The sequence below is a fragment of the Filicampus tigris genome, chromosome 13, assembly GCF_054856515.1.
Source record: "Filicampus tigris isolate MCC_2025a chromosome 13, RoL_Ftig_1.0, whole genome shotgun sequence".
In the NCBI taxonomy this organism is placed as follows: Eukaryota; Metazoa; Chordata; class Actinopteri; order Syngnathiformes; family Syngnathidae; genus Filicampus; species Filicampus tigris.
The window spans coordinates 4,578,845-4,598,082 of NC_141229.1; the positions used below are offsets into that span (position 1 = coordinate 4,578,845).

At 40.2% G+C, this 19,238-nt stretch overlaps 3 protein-coding genes across 6 annotated transcripts; 1 reads left to right on the forward strand and 2 right to left on the reverse strand.

Annotated features, from left to right (window-relative positions):
• Positions 1-107: 107 nt before the first annotated feature.
• LOC147137247 (uncharacterized) lies at positions 108-2,760 on the reverse strand. The gene is made up of 7 exons (XM_086049648.1): positions 2,594-2,760; positions 1,811-1,987; positions 1,611-1,682; positions 1,449-1,541; positions 1,067-1,152; positions 812-992; positions 108-613 (listed from the first exon to the last, which is right to left on the reverse strand). The coding sequence occupies exons 1-7, from the start codon at positions 2,666-2,668 to the stop codon at positions 467-469; spliced, it is 831 nt and encodes a 276-aa protein (XP_085905774.1). The 5' UTR covers positions 2,669-2,760; the 3' UTR covers positions 108-466.
• A 1,791-nt stretch (positions 2,761-4,551) lies between these two features.
• LOC147137248 (galectin-related protein B-like) lies at positions 4,552-8,608 on the reverse strand. 2 transcript variants are annotated; one of them, XM_086049989.1, is made up of 7 exons: positions 8,188-8,608; positions 7,062-7,155; positions 6,786-6,878; positions 6,610-6,690; positions 6,371-6,456; positions 6,104-6,275; positions 4,552-4,967 (listed from the first exon to the last, which is right to left on the reverse strand). In XM_086049989.1, exons 1-7 carry the CDS (start codon positions 8,196-8,198, stop codon positions 4,821-4,823), a joined length of 684 nt encoding a protein of 227 aa, XP_085906115.1. In that variant the 5' UTR covers positions 8,199-8,608; the 3' UTR covers positions 4,552-4,820. The 2 variants fall into 2 exon arrangements, with proteins under 2 accessions (XP_085906115.1, XP_085906113.1); XM_086049987.1 differs by having other exon boundaries at positions 7,062-7,280; positions 8,188-8,593.
• On the forward strand, positions 8,595-16,571 carry tmx1 (thioredoxin-related transmembrane protein 1). 3 transcript variants are annotated; one of them, XM_086049985.1, is made up of 8 exons: positions 8,595-8,716; positions 10,850-10,965; positions 11,036-11,081; positions 11,544-11,672; positions 11,847-11,892; positions 12,849-12,950; positions 13,041-13,104; positions 14,291-16,571. In XM_086049985.1, the coding sequence occupies exons 1-8, from the start codon at positions 8,691-8,693 to the stop codon at positions 14,572-14,574; spliced, it is 813 nt and encodes a 270-aa protein (XP_085906111.1). In that variant the 5' UTR covers positions 8,595-8,690; the 3' UTR covers positions 14,575-16,571. The 3 variants fall into 3 exon arrangements, with proteins under 3 accessions (XP_085906111.1, XP_085906112.1, XP_085906110.1); XM_086049986.1 differs by lacking the exon at positions 8,595-8,716 and adding an exon at positions 9,504-9,541; XM_086049984.1 differs by lacking the exon at positions 8,595-8,716 and adding an exon at positions 9,570-9,795.
• The last annotated feature ends 2,667 nt before the right edge of the window (positions 16,572-19,238 follow it).

Below are 19,238 nucleotides of genomic sequence, written 5' to 3' on the forward strand. Positions count from 1 at the left end.
CTAATGAAAATGCTAGCTGGGCTTTTGAGCTAGCTTCTCAGGAGGCAGCCATTTTGTCGACAATTTTTCTGAAGCTGAGTCGTATTGGTTGTGCACTGAGCAACGCATTTTGCCAACTTTAAAAGCACTTTATTGGAATAAAATATTGGAATAAAATGGATTAACATGTGATACATACTTTTGTAATGCTGTTGAGTACAATGGATGATTGTAAGAAAAAGTTCTCATCAAAGGATCAACATCAAACCTCATCTTCTGGAGCTTCATAGTTCGAGTTGTTCATTCAATACAATTTCTCTAGCTGCAGTGTTAAATGTATATAACTGCCATTTTCATTAGTAGGTTCTAATAGCCCTTTATATGGATAGTATGATATATAAGCATGATCATGAAATGGTGCTTCAAATGTTGCCATGAAGTCACGTATGATATATAAGCATGATCACAACACGTTGCCATGATGAAGTCACACAATCTTGACGTCCATCAGCTTCATGTCGCCAGACACTCTCACGTGGGTGATCTTGCCCAGGTCGACACGGTATTTGTACTCCAGTAGTGGGATGTTGTTGACTGACACTGTGAAAGCGCCGTCGCCACAGTGGATGTTCATCTGAATGACAACAAAGACAGCAACATGGCGGCTGAGGGACCTTCAACCAGTAAACATTTTCTGGTCGCCATTCAGGGCACGTATTGAGTTTTTGGGTGCTCAATGAAGCTAGCATGTTTTTAGCCCATCAACAAACATTGTTGTAATGGATGTGTGTGTGTGTGTGTGTGTGTGTGGAGTAACAGTGATTCATGTAACCTCAAAGTACAAGTTGGGCGAAAAGGAGAACTTCTTGTCCTGCAGCTCCTTCTCCTCCACGCCCCAGGAACCAGACAGAAAGGAGTTGCGCACAAACACGGTCTTATTCCTGGAATTCATGCGAGGGTTCAGTTGCAGTGCCTCATCCCTGCTGTTGCCCATCAACAGGGAGACTCTAAAACTGCAACACAAAAGCACAAACATGTTGTCATGGGAGCAGACTTATTTGCAGGGGGTGTGGCAATAGTACTAGACCTTTTTGGATTCAGGTTAACTTGGCCCCTGAGGGCGATGCTGTGGCCCATACGGAAACCTCCAACCAGCTCTCCCATTTGTCCATTCTTCAGGAGAAAGGAATTTTAGAGAACTGCGCGTAAATACGGTTTGTAAAATGTAATTATTGTACGGACTATGTTTGTTGGATATGGGCCTTTTAGGGATTTGGCCTAGCAAGTGATGTCAGGAGTTGCTCCTAGAGTGCGGTTCAACTTTTATGACTGTCCCGTTCAATAAAGAGCTGAAATTCCATTGCAGCGGTGGCGCTCTTTTCATGTTACCTCTGTACTTTGATGTTTGAATGGGTTGAAATATTATGGTAATGCTCTTCCGCATTCACACAAAAAAATGGTTAACTCACCCCATCAACTGTCATAACAACTCTGCGCCAGCATTTGATTTTATGCTTGTTCTCATCCGAACGGTTTCTGGCCGCGCTCAGGGTGACCTTTTTCTATATAGAAAGAAATCAACAGTTAGCGTCACGTCACTTTTAAGTCATGCCAGGGAGACGACCACTCACAGCCACGACCTTTCCGGAAACGGCCATCTTGTTGACAAGATACAGTGCCAGTTGTTCAGTGAAGGTCAAATTCTGAAAGCAACAGCGTTTGACTTGATTAGCTTAGCATCAGCTGGCGCTAAATCTGTAGAGGAGATATTGCGGTCGTGGTCATCAAAAAAAGTTGAATGGTGGCAACTGCTGGTAACGCTGTGGCTTACCTTGGTGTCGTTGTTGGGCACATACTCCTCATTGAAAATCCATGTTTCAAAATGTTGGGGGTTGCCCTGGTTTTTAGCCGCCTTGTTTCTGTCAAAGAATAAGCTGTGCAGGCTGAACAGTGTCACCACGATCAAGATCCAAACCAGGAAAACCAACTGCCAAGTCTGTGCTTTTGCCTAAAAAGGCAAAAAGTGGGATCATTAATACAATGGAAACAATTGTCATTCTTTATATTTCAGCTAAATTAAATTCAAATCAAATGGAAAGACAGTCATGCTCGGCGTGGTACTTTGGCACTATCTAGTGGTACACAAGGGAGTACATATTAAAATGTGCTTTCAACTAATACAATTGTAGCTATATGCAATTCATACATAATTTCCTAGTACATATTGGCCAGTGAACAGTAGAGAAACTATACTCATGAATAGCAAAATTTACATCATTTTTTCTTTATTGTAAACTGACATGAATGCAAATCAAGCATTCAACTTCATTGATGCTAAAATGTATCAACACTTCACATTGTCATGTAATTAATAATCATGTAGAGAAATTGTAAGCATTTTCTTGTAAAGTTGTTGACATTTGAAAAATAGTTGCTATTCTTGACCTGATTTAAAAACTAGGTATCCTTGTTATCAATTTGTTGTGATCAAACGTAACTGCAACTAGCCAGGGAAGTGTTTCCAGATACTTTTAAACGTTGCGTAGAAAGCGGTACAGAGAAGGGATATAGATGGATGTTAATAGTACTTAAATGACAAAAGATGTACACTCACGCAACGTTTTTTTTTCAGTTTCTTACTACTCTCAAACGTTTCCCAGCGCATATTGAAGGTGTCTTGCACAGGCATCCTGATGGGTCGATGTGATTCTGAAACTCGACTTGCTCGTTTCCACCATGCACCTTCCCACCAGCGTTCAAACCGGTGGCGAGTTTGTGTCGTTTGTCGTTTGCTTTTTGACGCATTTAACGTTGCCCTTTAAATTTCGTGACGAACCGAACGTTGCTTTTAAGTACGAAAAGTACGAAAGTAAGACGTTTTAAAGTATGAAAGGTGTTATGTAATGATTGACTGACAGCTTCCGAGGTCGTGACGCGGGGCGCTGGCCGTGCGTTAAGGTGAAATGGACAACGTCACAAAGCACATGCAGCCAAATGGTTTTGATAAGGTCAAATCCAGCACAGAAGACAAATTGGAATACACAACATTTACAGGCTATCTGCAAGATTTAAAAATGGATTTCCCTCCCAAATGTCTGCTTGGTCTTGATCACACAAACTCCCATGGGAGCAATTAAGTGGGAATGTTAAATTAACAAGTGCTACGAAATAGTTCTGCAGTGTGTTGCTAGTGTATTGCCAGCATGCGTGTCTGTAACGTAAACCAGTCCCAACCTTTATTGAACTAGAAAATCAATTTTCATCCAAATAATTTACATTAATTCATTGATGATCTATCATGCTGACAACTGAAACATGTCATAGAACCAACACAATACCTAATTTTTAGGTATTCTTCCAACACGATAGCAGCATTTGTGGTTTGTTGATCCTGGTGGAAACAGTCGAACACAATAATACTGCTGCGTTGTAGGACCACCACTCTGCTAAATTCTAACAGATTGATGGATATAGGCCTAGATTTGTAGCTATGGATAGCTAGCTTACAAGCTTGCTAGATGGATGGATGGATGGATGGATGCATAGATGGATATAGATATAGATATAGATATATAGATAGTACATTACAAAGGCAGGATTCTAATCTATATTACCTATTTATTTTCAAGACAACAACCAACTACGGCTCACCTGTCTTCTGAAGCTGAGCCGTGATTGGCTGTTACCTGAGCAACTGTGATGTAATTTTCGGTTGATACCAAGTGACAAAATGGCTGCCACCTGAGATGGCTAAAAACAGTTGGATTTTGCTGCTTCATTTGTATTCCACAAACACAATATTATTCAGAATATGCACGGAATATATTATTGAAAAGAAATGTTTTGGGTTGACTTCCGTTTTAAGCAACTGATATTTGAACCCAAACGGTGGTGCAACACATGTAGAGAAACAATATAGTAATACCGGGTGTTATGGCTGAAAAATGTATCACGATATAGGTAGTTAATATCAGTTGACAGTTTTATTTTTTTTAATGTATTTTTTGCTGTTTAATTCATGATCCACAAACGTAATATTAACCAGAATGCCATGTTTAGATAATATAGCATAGCACATTATTGTAAATAATTTCAACAACCTTGGTTTTGAGACATGGTGAAACATTAAATTGCTAGTGTGTTAAGGGCATGCTTTCAAAGCTTCGCTATAAATGTGTATGCCGGCCAGCTGCGTCCCACTCAGTTAAAACCCTGAAATGTATTTTTAGCGTATGTAAAAGCTTGAGCATTTTGATTAGCTGCAATTTGCAACGTTAAAAATTGGCTGTGGTATGTGCCGATCACAATACATTTTTATATTTTTTGCCCAGCCCTACTCAGGCATATATTTTTCATCCACTGCAAAAAACAATTACCGGTACTGCCCCAAGGGGACCAGAAGCTGCGAAAAAAATCATGTGGCTTCACTCATAAAAGTACAAGTGATGGGCCTAGGCCTGCTTTGCTCATTCTACCCCTGGACATTTGTTTAATCAAACCGAATTTGCTTACATGTGACAAGATTTTTCTCCATCTGGCATTTTTCTTTCCAAGTGTAGCAGGCAACAGACATACGTTTGTAATGCTGTTTATTGAAATGAGTTCAATTAACGTCAATCTTCACCAAAATTCTGGAGCTTCATTCTTGCTCTTGCTGCAGTGTAAATAACTTATTTTACATATTAAAGTCACACAGATTGCAACCGTGATCATGTTCATTGGTGTAAAAAGTCATGCTACGAGAAACAATAATAATCCCATGTTCTAATAATCCTTAATATAAATGTATGAATATATATGCATGATCCGGCCACGGCTCTTCCGATGCTGCCGTGATGAAGTCACATCAGCCTGACGTCCATCAGCTTGATGTTGCCCTCCACTTTCACATGCGTGGTCATGTTTAGGCCGATACGGTATTTGTAGTCCAGTACTTTGACAGTGTTGACGTCCACGGTGAAAGAGTCATCGCCACAGTGGATGATCATCTAGACAACAAGGCAGCAACAGGCGGCTGAGGGATCTTCAACAACTACATTTTCGGGTCGCTAGTCATTGTCAGGGAATATATTGACATTATTGGTCTTTAATTAAGCTAGCATGCTTTTGGGATATGTGAGGAACATGCCAACTTCATACAGGAAAGTCACCGATTTGAACCCTGTGCGGCAGACATACTAACCACTAGTTCTCCGTGTTGCCCATATTGATATTGTTGTAATGGCATAGGTTTGCTTATTAGCAGGGCTATTACAGTTTGAGAATTTTCATTAGTTTTTTTTTTTTTTGTTTTTTTTTAAATGTCTATACAGTCTTTTTTGCATGCATGATTAAAAAACCACCATGGTAAGTATAAAAATTTCTAATAAAATATTTTCAAAACATTTTAAAAATAAACATCCATCAACAAATTCATTGCACAAATCAAATACAGCTGTGAAAAAGTCCACAGACTCTAAATAACAATTCAGATTCCAATCATGGCTCAGCTTCAGAAAACAGGTAAGACGTGATTGGTCGTCACCTGAGCAACTGTGCTGTCATTTTCAGTTGACAGAAGTGACAAAATGGCCACCCCCTGAGATGGCTAAGAATGTGTGGATTTTGCTGCTTAACTCATATTCCACAAACAATATAAATCAGAATGCCATGTTTAAACTAGTGAAGGCCCATATAGCAAATGGCAAAGAATATTTGGGGGTTGACTTCACTTTAACCCATTTGAGCTAAAGTACTAACCAAAACAGCAGAACCTACTGAAGCACGTTAACGTGTCAGACTGTTCAACGCACACTATTAAAAGCATTTTCATTTTATTTAGGTAGCCCCTTGCAATTCCACCTGGCAGTTTTACCTGAACGAAAGGTGCACCAAAGTAAGTAAAAATCCGATGTATTCAAACTTTCATAATTCAGTGCCAGTAGCACTTGAAAAGATTCTGACAGTTGAGGAGAAAAATTCAAAGTTTTATCATCAAAAAGAGACCAAAACTATGCCGATACTACGAATGGTTCAAGTACAGCATCAAATTTACTGTGGTGCACCTTTCGTTCAGGTAAAACTGCCAGGTGGAATTGCAAAGGGTTAACACATTTAATAACACAGTAACAGTAATTCACATAACCTCAAAGTAGGAGTCGGGTGCAAAGGGGAAGGAGACCAGCTGGCGCTCATCCTGGCCCATGGTGCCAGACAGTTTGGAGTTGCGCACAAACACGTTCACGTCACCCTTGTCATTGAAGCGAGGGTTCAGGCGCAGCGCAGTGCCGTCATTGCACAACAGGTCGACATAAAAACTGCAACGCAAAAGTACAAACATGCTGTCGTTGCAACAGCCTCATTTGTAGTTGTCGTGGCAACAGCCTTATTTGTAGAGTATGTGGCCTAGTACCGTTTTGGGTTCTTATTGACTCGCCCTCGAACGGAGATGCTGTTGCCCTCATAGAGACTTCCAACCAGATGCCCGACAAAACCATTCTGCAACAAGGGAATGCAATAAACGGCTGAAAGTGCATTGGCAAACCGAGGCACTCTTTGTTACCAAACAAATTTGATGTTTGAATGGGTGTAAATATGCAATTAGCAATAATGCTCTTCAATATTCACACACAAAAAAATAATAGAACTCACCCCAAGGCGTTTCATATCAACACTGTGCCAGCATATGATGTCACTAGTTGAGTCTGACAGGTTGCCTGAGTTCAAGAGGGCCTTTTTTTTTTTTTATTGAAAGAAAATAAAGATACAGTTAGCATCATCATGGCGTCACGCAACTTTTGGCCAGTGCCTGTGAGGCGACCACTCACAGCATTGATCTTTCCTGAAGCGGACATGTTGTTGACGATCGCCAGCGCAAGTAGTTCATTGAAGTTCAACATATAAGAGAGACTTGACAGCACCTGAAACCAACAGCGTTTGATTTTATTATCTTAGCATCAGCTAGCGCTAAATGTCTTGTGTACATTGTCAGTCATTCCGGTCATGGGTAATCCGTAAAAGCTGAATGGTGGCAACTTGGCTCTTCTGGGTTGGTTGGTACTTGGGTTTCTTCCCACCACTGCTGGTAACATGGTGATGCTTACCGAGTCGTCGGCCAATTCTCCCTGTTTGACGCTCCATTCCTTAAAATCGAAAAAGAGGTCTGTGTCGTCTTCACCCGGATTCAGGTTGCTGTTCCTGTTGAACATCAACATTGGCACCAGGATCAAGATGGCCACCAGGATAGCCATCAGGACAGCTACCAGAATAGTCACATAGCGGGTTTGCACGCCCAACTGAGGAGACAAATACTCCTCTGCCGCCTAAGACAAAAGTGGAATAATGAATAAAATCAAAGCGATTGTGAATGTTTTTTTGATGCACCCACACTAGTCTAAACACGATGTTCTGTTTATCTTGTGGAAATAAATGAATTAAGCAGCAAAATCCACCGTTTTTATCGATCTCAGGGGGGAGCCATTTTGCTGTCAACAGCTCAGCTTGCTTACGTCACATTACCAAACCCAGAAAACAGGTGAGCCAATGCACACGTTACCTGAGTCCTTCGTCACTTTGATGTCATTTTCAGTCGACATCAAGTAGAAGTACAAGGCAAAATGGCCGACCCATGAGATGAATTTCTGCTTAAATCATTCCACAAACACTGTAGCAAAATACTGCGTTGGCACATAGAAGATACTGTAAAGAAAATGTTTGCCTTAACATACCATTAAAGATGTGCTTTTAAATATTTTACTACATGTTTGTTATGCAACATTTTCCTTTTGTTGCAGTGTCATTAAAGTTCCTTCCACGATGAGAGCAGACTCACTTCTGGTGTTTAGTTTCTCCATCGTTGTAGCAATATATTAATTTTGCATTAGCTAGCACTTGCTTCAAATATAAATCACACATTTGCTAGTCAAAATGAATCTATCAAACTGGGATTATTACTATATAGTCAGAACCGAAGTGTCAGTCTCGACAATTGCAGATGGACGTTATTATCAAACGAAATTTGGCCACACATGAATACAAAAATGACGTCACTTTCAACTAGTCACAATTTGGATCTCTTAAATTAACATTTTAACTATTCAAAATTGCAAGTATAGTCAGAAAGCTTTTGATCGATAATTCAGTTTATTCCAGATATTCCAGAGTCAAACTTGGCTTTTGAACTCGGTACAGAGAATGGACGAAGATGTACACAACAGTTGGTTAACTTACGGTACGTTCATGATTAGAAGGCATTTTCCAAGTTAATGACGCGGTCGCAGATATTCAGACGATTCGATCCTGATTCTGAAGGTCGACTTGCAAGTGCGCCCCTTCTCTCAAGCAGTCATCCGATGGCGAGTTCATGTCGTTTGTTTTGTGACGCACATAACGTTGCTTTCTAAGTACAAAAGGACGAAAGTATGACATTCTAAAGTATGAAAGGTGCACTAAAGCTTTGATTGATTGATTGATTGATTGATTGGTTGATTGAGTGATTGATTGATTGACAGCTTCCGTACGCCACGATCGTAGTACGTACGTGCCTTTGGCTAACGGCACATTAGGGTGCAATGGACATTTAAACGTCACAGGTAATGCCGAGACAACGTTGGAGATAAGTTTATGATGAGGTCACACACTAATAAATAACTACTTTGCGCAATTTCAAATTTTGCACTCAGCACTTACCATCTGCAAGATGGTAAAACGCCCATGAAACCAGGCTTCACCTCATGCAAAAACATCCCAGCAACTTCATGTTAGTCTCAGTGAATGTTATTTAGCATCTTCTATCATACTGATCGGGATCCATCCAATATAATTGAAAAAGTGCAAGTATGATTCAAGTGCAACATTTTGCATGACGCCAAAATCTGAAGAAAACCACAATTTCCTTAAAACTAAGAATGTGGAAGAAATCGTTGCCATATAAATCACCCAAAATAACCCACCCACACACAATTTTATTGCAGCGATAAAACTAATTGGCTCTCGCAAAATGACAAAATCAATTGGGAACGCAGTATTTCATGCCAAAAGGTCAATACTACCACCTCCTGGTGAAACGCTATAAAGGTTAGGGCGAAGAAAATTTACTGGTCAATTAATTAGAAAATACAGGTCTTATTATTTACATTAGAGTGTATGTACATCAAAAATAAATATCAAATCAGATTACAATCGCAATTTTAATGAAGTACCAAAGTGTACTGTAGAGTCTACTGTATAGCAAAGGTGCATTCAAGTGATTCAGGGAAAAATTGTGACAAGAGGTTTACGTACTCCAAATTAAAAGAATTGTGTGATAACGCTGACTAATTGACATTTAAAGTGAATTAAAACAAGCATTCGTCTTATTTAGTGCACCGTTGCTCTGCGGCTCTAAAACCGTCGTGTTTTATCCGCCGAAGTGTCTATTATCTCGACTAGGCGCTTTTGAATTGAAAGCAAACTATTCCGATATGACGAACGCGGCACGACCGCCAATAATGGCGAATTAAAGCCTGTAAACGTCCTATATTGTCTATTTCAAGGTTTTCATTGTGTCATGTTCGAGTGAAATGAACCCAAGTCTGACCCGAATGTGAGAAAACGAAGTGGGCGGATTTGCACTCAAACGCATTATTACAGGAGTCAATTTCTGGTTAGCTTAGCGGGCGAGAGCGCCACCATGTTTCCTTCGAGTTCGGTTCCAAAACACCCCTCGCCGATATGTTATCTCCTGTTAACAGCGTGTCTCGCGTCCTTGCCGGTTACAGGGGCCAAGCGGGACAGCCTCCGCGAAGTGACCGACGGCAACTGGGAGGACATCCTGACCGGAGAGTGGATGATTGAATTGTCAGTAGCTTAGCCAAGTCAGTTAGCTAGCCACATGGAGGAGGGGGCACCGGGAGGGCGTTTTGCCATCTTTTCTTTCGTTGCAATTCCAAATTTTCACAATTGTTAATTTAAACTACCGCTATCAATCCAAATGTAATGTTTTTTTTACAATGTTTGGTAGTTGTCTTGCTAGGCTACGCTAGCTTCGCCAACTAGCTGGCTAATCACATGCTCAAGCTAGTAGTAAGCCTAATTGTTTTGACTTTCGTGTATCGAATCCCGGCCTTAGAAGCGATGCAAATATTTTTCAACATCTCATCGACCGATGAAAAGTGGACGAAGCAGTTGTTAAATATTAAATCATTAACTGCCAGCCTTTTTCAAAGCAGGCTTCCCCATTTTGCCAGCCGTTTTAGAGCACCCAAAGAATATTGTGTTCTGTGATAATGCAAACACCAAACTTAGCAGAAGAGTAAATTCTCTTTTCTAACCAGAATAAAAAGTTTGCTTCTATCTTTTTCAGTTCTGTAGTAATCAGCAGTAGAACTTTATTTTTCTAGCCAAAAACACAGTTTTCTGACTAAAAAGAGGGGTTTTGGGTTGAGGAGATTTTGAGCAGAGTAGTGATTTATATTACTGGTACATGCTTTTGGGACACCAAACACACCAAAAAAAGACTGAGAACATGTTTTTGATGGCTGAATAATTATTTAAAGATTTACAACTATGAAATGTGCCGTGAGCGATGATGCTTTACATGGAGTTGAACACCAGTGCCGTTTTTTTTCATGGCTATTATGAACTGGCTCGTCGTTTTTCATAATAGCGACATGCACTTCTACTTACCACAACACATTACACTTTCAGGGTTCATTTTAAATGTATTTTGGTTTCGCTGTATATCTGTACAGAAGAAGAAAGGTCAGCTGTTTGAGAATTGTAGTTTACGTTATTACACAATACTTAGGGACTTTTTTTTAAAACTTGGTAGTACTTTTAACTTAGTATACCTGCCTCACTTTCCTGAGGTTCGGGTACCCGCAATTTCAAATATTTTTTCACACCCCTTCAGCTATGCGCCCTGGTGTCCGGCCTGCCAGCAGCTACAACCAGTGTGGAAAGAGTTCGCTGACTGGGGGGAGGACATGGGGGTCAACATAGCCAAGGTGGACGTGACGGAGCAACCAGGTAGGGAACCCCAGAAGTACTTTGTGGTTTTCTGACTTAGTCTTAACCTACTGTCGTTCTCACTTGAAAGGTCTTAGTGGGAGATTCATCATTACGTCACTTCCGACCATTTACCAGTAAGTTCTCTTGCAGTGTTTGGCAACATCCTATCTCCTTATGTTTCAAGGAGGCTTGTTAATGCAGCTTTTCCACAATTTAAAATGGTTCCCTAGTGTCTCGGTAATATGTCTGGAACATGCTGTTGTCAAAATACCCAAAAGGATTAAGAATTATGGATGTATTATGTTTTTACAGCATATATCTTGAATCTCTGAAATTTAGGGCCGAAGAATTAATTGAATTCAAATCGCCATAGCAATGTAGTTGCAGTTTTCAAATTGTAAAGCGGATAATTTAGGTGAAAAAAAATGACTTTGGTCAATCGGTAGGTTTAATTTATATACGTGTATATAATTAGTGTCTAGATAAATTGATTGCTTAAGTCCACAAATCTCAAGTTTACAAATCACTATTTTCTTTCTTACTACTACTGTCTATCATTAGCATTTTGGGTGTGTTGCTTTTGTTGCGCGTTCCAGTTGCAAAGACGGCATCTTTCGCAAGTACCAGGGCGCACGCACCAAGGACGAGTTCCTCAGCTTTGTGGACGAAAAGAAGTGGAGTGCGGTGGAGCCGGTCTCCTCCTGGTTTGCACCCTCATCTTTTCTGTGAGTCCCCAATGTTTTCTGACTGTCTAGTAAATCATGTCTGAGTGTTTTGACTTTGGGGGTTTCACGATAATTTGGTCTTATTGGAAATAACATCACATGTCCGTCGTGGTAATGTCACTGTTGAAAGCTCCTTTTAATGACGTGAGGCCTTGTTTGTCTCATTTTTTGCAGAATGAACTCCATGTCTGCTCTCTTCAAACTCTCCATGTTCATCCGGGTAAGCCTTGTCCACACGTGTTAAGCGCTAGATAAGTGCTTTGAGAATAGAGGAGGAAAGTAGCTTAGATTTTGTGGGATGTCTTAATAGAAAGTGGAAGCAGTAAAAAGAGCAGGAAGTCTTTGACGGACCCTTGCAAATGGGTAAGATTAATGGTAAAATTGCCGCTTCGGACAAAAATTGGCAGACATTCTATGTTGTGATTCTTAAGATTTTTTTTTTTAATGAAATTGCTGTTCAGGGTTTAATTTTCAACAAGTTTTGGTCAAGCTCTTACCTGCTGGAGCTGAGTTATAACCGTTCCTGCGTTTTGGTGAATCATCAAACTTCATCGCCTTGCTCTGTCCACAGACAGCGCTGAGACCTCAAATCCTCTGCAATTAGCTAAAAGTGGTTCAAATTTGGTAGCAGTCGGACAAAAAAATTTAGAGGAGGAGTTCTCAAAGGAGCATTGAAAATGGGCTTAAATTGGGGGTCCAAACCAGTCATTTTAAACCAAACTGGTGGAATTCCGGTGTCATTTCGGCCATAACTTCTTTTGATGTATTTTTGTGGGTCTTCCCATGATAGACATGCCTATTAAAGCTCATGTTGCCAAGCGTTTTTGTAGGTTTGTTTATGATGGACAAAATTGGTGGAATGTTGGTTCGTAAAACTGACTGAGGGCTAAATTAAAAAAAAAAAAAAAAAAAAAAATCTTGAGGACATTACTGAGCTGAAACATCTGATTCAAACCAAAATGGCAGACTGTATTTTTTGGGGGTTGGCTTCTTCAGACTTTTTGTGGGTCTACTATTGATCGACATGCCTACCAAATCCAGCATTGCTCAGTGAAACTGGCTTGAGAATTTTTTTTTTTTTTTGTGGGTCTACTCATGATAGGCAGGCCTAACGAATTTCATGTTGCTCACCCACAAAACCATAAACTACCATGTTCCTGTTGATTTTTCTCCCAGCGTTGCCATAACTACATGACGGAGCAACTGGGCATTCCCGTGTGGGGCTCGTACGTCATCTTTGGCTTGGTCACGCTCTTTTCCGGCCTTGCTCTGGGACTGGTGAGCAAAAACGGAACCCTTTCACAACCGTTTGGTTTGTAAAGTAGCATACACAATATTTCCTATCGTTACTCTTGTTTTTTTTATCAGTTGCTGGTATTCATCGCCGACTTTGTCTTCCCGTCGCGGCGATTCTCGCCGGACTACTATCAGAGTAAGTTCTATGTTTTCATACACATTGTAGAAGAGAATACACCCTAATGAAAGCTTTATAAATTATTAATTGGATTCGTTGTGAAGACCAAATATTTTCCCGAGTCATGTGGCATGTGGTTTTATTGAAGTGTGGCGGTTGCTGAAGTGCCGTTTAGTAAGCGCTAATGATTTATAAAGAATTAACGACATCATTATTTACCTTTTGTAAACCATTTGAGGCTGCGCTGATTGCAAAGCTCGAAAAAAAAAAAAAATCGCTACAGTACTTTATTACTTTGTACATTTAAACAAATGCCATGTCATCAAAACACTAGAAATAAATGCTGGATGTAAAATTACATTTTGCATCTTGTAACTCTCACATTCAAATAGCTAAGTAAAAACGATTATCCTTAATACATCCCCTTTGAAGTTGCGGATTTATTAACACTGCTACAGCGGAGGTAAACAGTCTACACTCGCTCTGCACGTCCGCACATTTTGCACATGTGGCTGTGTTCAGAATTAACCAATCGCATTCAAACTCGGGTGAAAAAGAGAGTCAACATACACCTGCCAACATTTTAAGGTCCTCTGATCAGCCCTAAATAAAGCTTAAGGGGACGTTAACCCCAACCTTTTTTTTTGTTGACAATATTATGTTCTCTGTAGCCCCACTCGTCTGGTTAATATTACGTATGAGTTAAGCAGCAAAACACCCGTTTTTTTGTCCATCTCAGGGGACAAAAACTTTCTTTCGGCTGAAAATGGCATCACAGTTACTCAGGGCTCCGGTAACGACCAAACATGACTCGGCTTCAGAAAGAGGTGAGTCGTGATTGGTTGTTAGCTGAGAGCCCTGATCGACTGTCAACAGAAAGGGACAAAATGGCCGCCCCCCTGAGATGGATAAAAAAAACGGTGGACTTTGCTGCTTAGTGGAGGCAAATTTGGGGGTGACTTTTTTTTCTTGAAGATGTTCTGTTAGGCATTTTCAAGCAGGGGTGTGTAGACTTGTTATATCCAGTGCAACTTTTCCATACCATGTAAACTTGATCCCAATTCAGACATTTTAAGTTGTTTCAAAACGACACCCAACTGGCTGCCGGCGACGGCGGCTGCTAAGTAGCGAGACGTGTGGCAACTCGGTTGACCTTTCAAGCAGAGCGTCAATGCAACGCCTCACTCTTGTCGCTGACGCGCAGAGAAACAAACGGCGGACCAGGCCTGGCTCCTCAAACAGCAGCAGCAGGAGGAGGAGGAGGAGCACGAGGCCGACGGCGAGGAGGACGATGACGACGAAGAGGAGGAGGAGGAGGAGGAAGACGACGAGGCGTGGAGGACGCGGCGGTCCCACAGTGCGTCCTCCGAGGGCCGGCCCGAGACCAAAGGACAGGCTGTGAGGAAGCGGGCAGTTCCCAGACGCAAAGAAGAAGATGAGGATGATGATGAAGAAGAAGAAGAGGAGGAGGAGGAGGAGGACACCTAGAGGGGCGGAGTGGAGCGTCACGTCATCTCTTGTCGAGTGGGAGGAACCTCACACTTCTAACGACGTTTACAACTTGCCTCTCCTCCTCCTCACCTCCTCTTCCTCCTCTTCCTCCTCTTCGGGTGCCATGGCGGCTCCACCCGGGAACAAAACTTGAGCTTGAGCGTTGGGAGGTTTGTGGAGCTGTTGGAAGTTTGCGGTGTTCTTTTTTCAGCTATGCATCCTTTTTTTTTTTTTTTTTTTTCTTTTTTTCTTTTTTTCTTTGTATTTTTTAAAATAAGTTTCATTTTATGTATATAGGCATCATATGTCCCTGTAAAAGTGTTTGATGGCCCGTGAGTGCAGTGTTAGCCAAGGTTTGGGATGCAAAATTTTTTAAATTTTTTAAGTTGGAAACTTTTCATGGGCAGTACCAGGAATTTAATTGAGAATAAATGAGCAATTCGCAACATTGAATGTTCGTTTTTTAATAGGGAAAGAGTCCCTGTAACGTAAGAATAAAAGGAAGTGTTGTTAAAAATGCCAAATTTGAATGAATAGTATATAATATGTATAGGGATGCAACGATTAATCCAAAATCGACTTAAAATCGATTAGCCCCGATCGAAAATTGAGTTGAGTAAATTCATCTTGAAAATGATGTTTTGAAATGTTTTTTTCATTCCAGATGCATGGCACATTTTGAATGTGTCGATCAAATTATGCTTTTGCGCCAAACATCATCGCGTATTGCGTTTCTGGATGGAGACAAGCATGGTAGCAATTTTTAAAAATCAAATCGAAAATCGGGAACTGAGAATCGAATCGGGGCTTGAGAGAATCGTTACATCCCTAAATATGACGCTTCAAAATTGAGAGAAAGGCCGTTGTCTCCACTCTCAAAATACCGAGGGTGTATCTGCTAAAAATTAGATTCTAATTCATGTAGTATATTTTCTTCACGTTACATGTTTCAGCCGCGAAAGTAAATCCGCTTAAAGTGACGAGCGTAATAGTCACCAGTCACTTTTTGACCTCTATGGGTCGAAAAAGGGACCAACCGCCACTTGGGTTGAATGAAAAACCCACATTTAACCCCAAAAGTTGCGTCAAATGAATAACCCAAAATCAGGGCACATCAGGTTGACTGTTTATGCCCTCCTTGGCACAAACCACCCTTTTTTTTTGCGTCTGCGAAAAATGCCAGACTTGTGCTGGACATTTTCAGCAATTATCTTCAAACATCCACACTTTACAGAGTCTTTACTGTAAGTATAGTTTGGGAAAATATATTTGAGCACAATCCTGACTATAACAACTAAATATACAAATTGGCAAAGGCGAGCTACATTTTGCATGGATGCCTGCTCATGATGAAACAAAATGTTTATTTTTATGCTTGAATGTTAGACGGCATGGCTCAAAGGCCGAGTGGTGGTCTCCCAACCTGGAGATTGGGGGTTCGATCCCCATCCACTGTGACCATGTCAGTGTCCTTGAGCAAGATACTGAACCCCCAGTTGCTCCTGATGCCGTGTCATCAGTAGGCAAATGAGATCAAAGAGTGAAGCGCTTTGAGTACCAAAGGTAGAAAAGTTCTATACAAATCACAGACCGTTTACCATATCTTTCCATTAAATTACCCTCAATTCCCAGTTAATTCCTGTGATTCTCATGGAATGTTTCCCGTTTGGAATATTTCCAAAATCCCCCCAATGATAAATTCTCATGGAATAAAAAAAAATAAATAAATTGTATCCGATTTTCCACACCTTTGCAACCCTAGCCAAGGCACATATTTTATAATGAAAAAAAATTTCATTGGACTTTGGGTCCAGACAAAAATGTCACCAAAATATGTAATACTGAAATGATGATTTTTGTCTCCATTTACGAAGAAATTTACTGGCAACAAGTGTATACACAGATTATTTGTACCTTCTTCTGCCATCTATCAGATGTCTGCCCGTCACTGTAATTTATGGAATAGATGAACAATAAAACATGATTTGTAGTAAGTCTTTTTCAGACCAATGAATTGAAATTGGAATTTCCCGTGCCATTACTGATCATAACACTGAGTACTTGTATTTCTCAAAATTAAACGATCATAAAAATGTACATTTACATCTCCAAGAATTAACGAACAATTTAAGAGTATGAAACCAATTTATATACATAAGCGGATCAGATGGATGGATATACTTATTTAGAATATTTTTAAATGACTTTTACCTGTTTGTTTACACTTACAGCTACCATACTAGTAGTATATTTTTGACCAGTAGATGTCACTCTATGAGCACTCAGTGCAACAGGATGAGGTTTTTCATTGTTTTGGACATAATAGAAGTCAAATTTGGACCATGTACTGATTCGGACCAACCGGGCACTTGATTAGGTACACCTGCACGTTTGGATGGAATATTTTTTCCACCCTACATAGTTTTGTTTTAATTACATGTTACTCTCAAAAAGTATATTAGCTACCTCCTGCCCGTTTCATATACTTACATCTAGTATGTATTTGACAATAATTTTGTGATGAAATGAAGTCTGATTTGCATGAAATCTGGTCGACTTCACATTTAATATGACTCAATTTGAAATAACAGAAGGCAGTCACGTTTCTATGCTGAAATATCACAAGTGTGGACAAGTAAGAGTGATGGAAAACAAATGTTCAGTTTGCCGTGGCAGCCTTGCTTGGGCCACAGTGCTGAGCCTTGAGTATTTGTGATGTCATTTTCAGGCGACAGAAATGGCAAAATTGCTGCCCCCTGAGATGGCTAAACACGGGTCGATTTTGCTGCTCAACTCATATTCTACAAACGCAATATTAATTAGAATGTTTCAACTAGTGGGCCTGCTCGAAACATATTCTTGAAAAAAATATGTTTGGGTTGATTTCCTCAATAAAGGTTAAAGAAAACCATTATTTATGTGGAAATTCTTTCCATTTTAAAAATTTTATTGAAAGCTTCTTTTTTTTCATTTTATGTGACTTATTTTAACCCATTATTTCCTTAATATTAACCATAGATTAACTCCACAAGTACACACTTTGTTTTTTATTTGGCTTTTTAGTGTTGTCACCACCCAAGACCCCAATTGGTGGCAAAAGATTAATTGTGTGATGATAACTGTAGAACAGCAAATGGAAAACACACAATTGAGTAGTGTGTGGTTTTCCTTTTTTTTTTTTTTCTTTTTTCGAAATGCGTGTCGGTGTTAAAGATTCCCGGGAAACACAAAGTCAGCAAGCTGAGCGACCGTTTCCACGGATACGGCGAGGTTTGTTGTGGCGCTCGGCACCCGACCCGAAACTCACATCTGGTTCTGGGTCAGTCAAAAAGCCCCCAACACACATGCATACACACCCTAAGTTTCAACATTTTCTGCTTGGCTGGGAACGGTGTGCATTTAGACATCGGAATTCATTTAAGATCGGGACACCGGGGAAAGGGAGAGAGAGTTTGTTTTGTTGAGCTCAAAATTCGCACAAAACCAAAACCAAAAAAACATCAAATAGTTCAACTCAACCGAGATTATAAATTTGTGAGTTGGTTATAGTGAATCATTGTGTAAATCATTTTGTAGTTGTGTGAGTTGTCCGAGTCAGTGAGTTATGAAGTTGTGTTGGTTAGTGAGTCGGTGCACTATTTAGTGAGATATTGTGTCAGTTAAGTTAATGTGACTGAGTTAGCGAATACTAAGTTTAGCTAGTGAGTTACTTTTTCGGTTATTTTTGCACGTGGGTTAGTGAGTGAGTTACAGAGCTGGGCATTTTACTAAAAAACGGGTACTCAGGCTGCTGACGGATGACGAATGACAGACCGGCAAACTTTAGTAAAATGCCCACCTGTGCCCGCCACAGGAATGTAAAATTGGTAAAGAAATCATTTGTTAGCTAATAGGCTACTTCCGGTTAGTGGGGAATAGATTGTGTTACTTAGGTAACGTTTTCGCATGACTTTACAGGGTAAATATTGCTGAGCAAATATATTACGTTATATTCAGGATTAGTGCTGACAAAGTACTTTAGCAAACAAGAAAAGCTGTTGAAGGTTAGTATCCTGACAGCCTATCAAGGTTAGGGCTGAAAGGCACGTCATCGCTTGTGGTTGTCGTCGGAGTGTCTGGACATCGACATGCCTCCCGTGGAAATTTAATTTCCCAACAAGCGAAGGGGACGACCTCCCCTGGGGCCTCTGGAAGTACCACCGCTGTCTCTGCAGCAGACGTCTCAGTCATGCCGACTACATGGCAAGGCTTAAGAATTTGAAAATCACATTTTAACCGCCGTAGAAGTGTTAACATAAATTAGTTTCTACAATAGAAAACAAAAATCAATTTGCATAATGAAGACAGAACAGGATTTTTTTTTTTTTTGCTCATTATCAATCCACTTCTTGATTCTTAGATGATGACGAGGACCAAAAGAGAGTGTATCATTTTTGTTTTTCCCCTGAGCAGATTGCTTTTATTTTAACTCAAATGACCAAATGGCAGAATTTCTCTGACAAAAGTGAAGAAAAGAAAGATAGACTTCACACATCATTATATCTTGTACTTCAAGTTTGACTCTTAGACTGAGTTCAGACTGGGGAGTTCCACTTTGAAGTCTCCCACTATTATTATCAACGTGAGTTGTAAACCGCCGCAGTGAGAAAAGAATTTTTTCC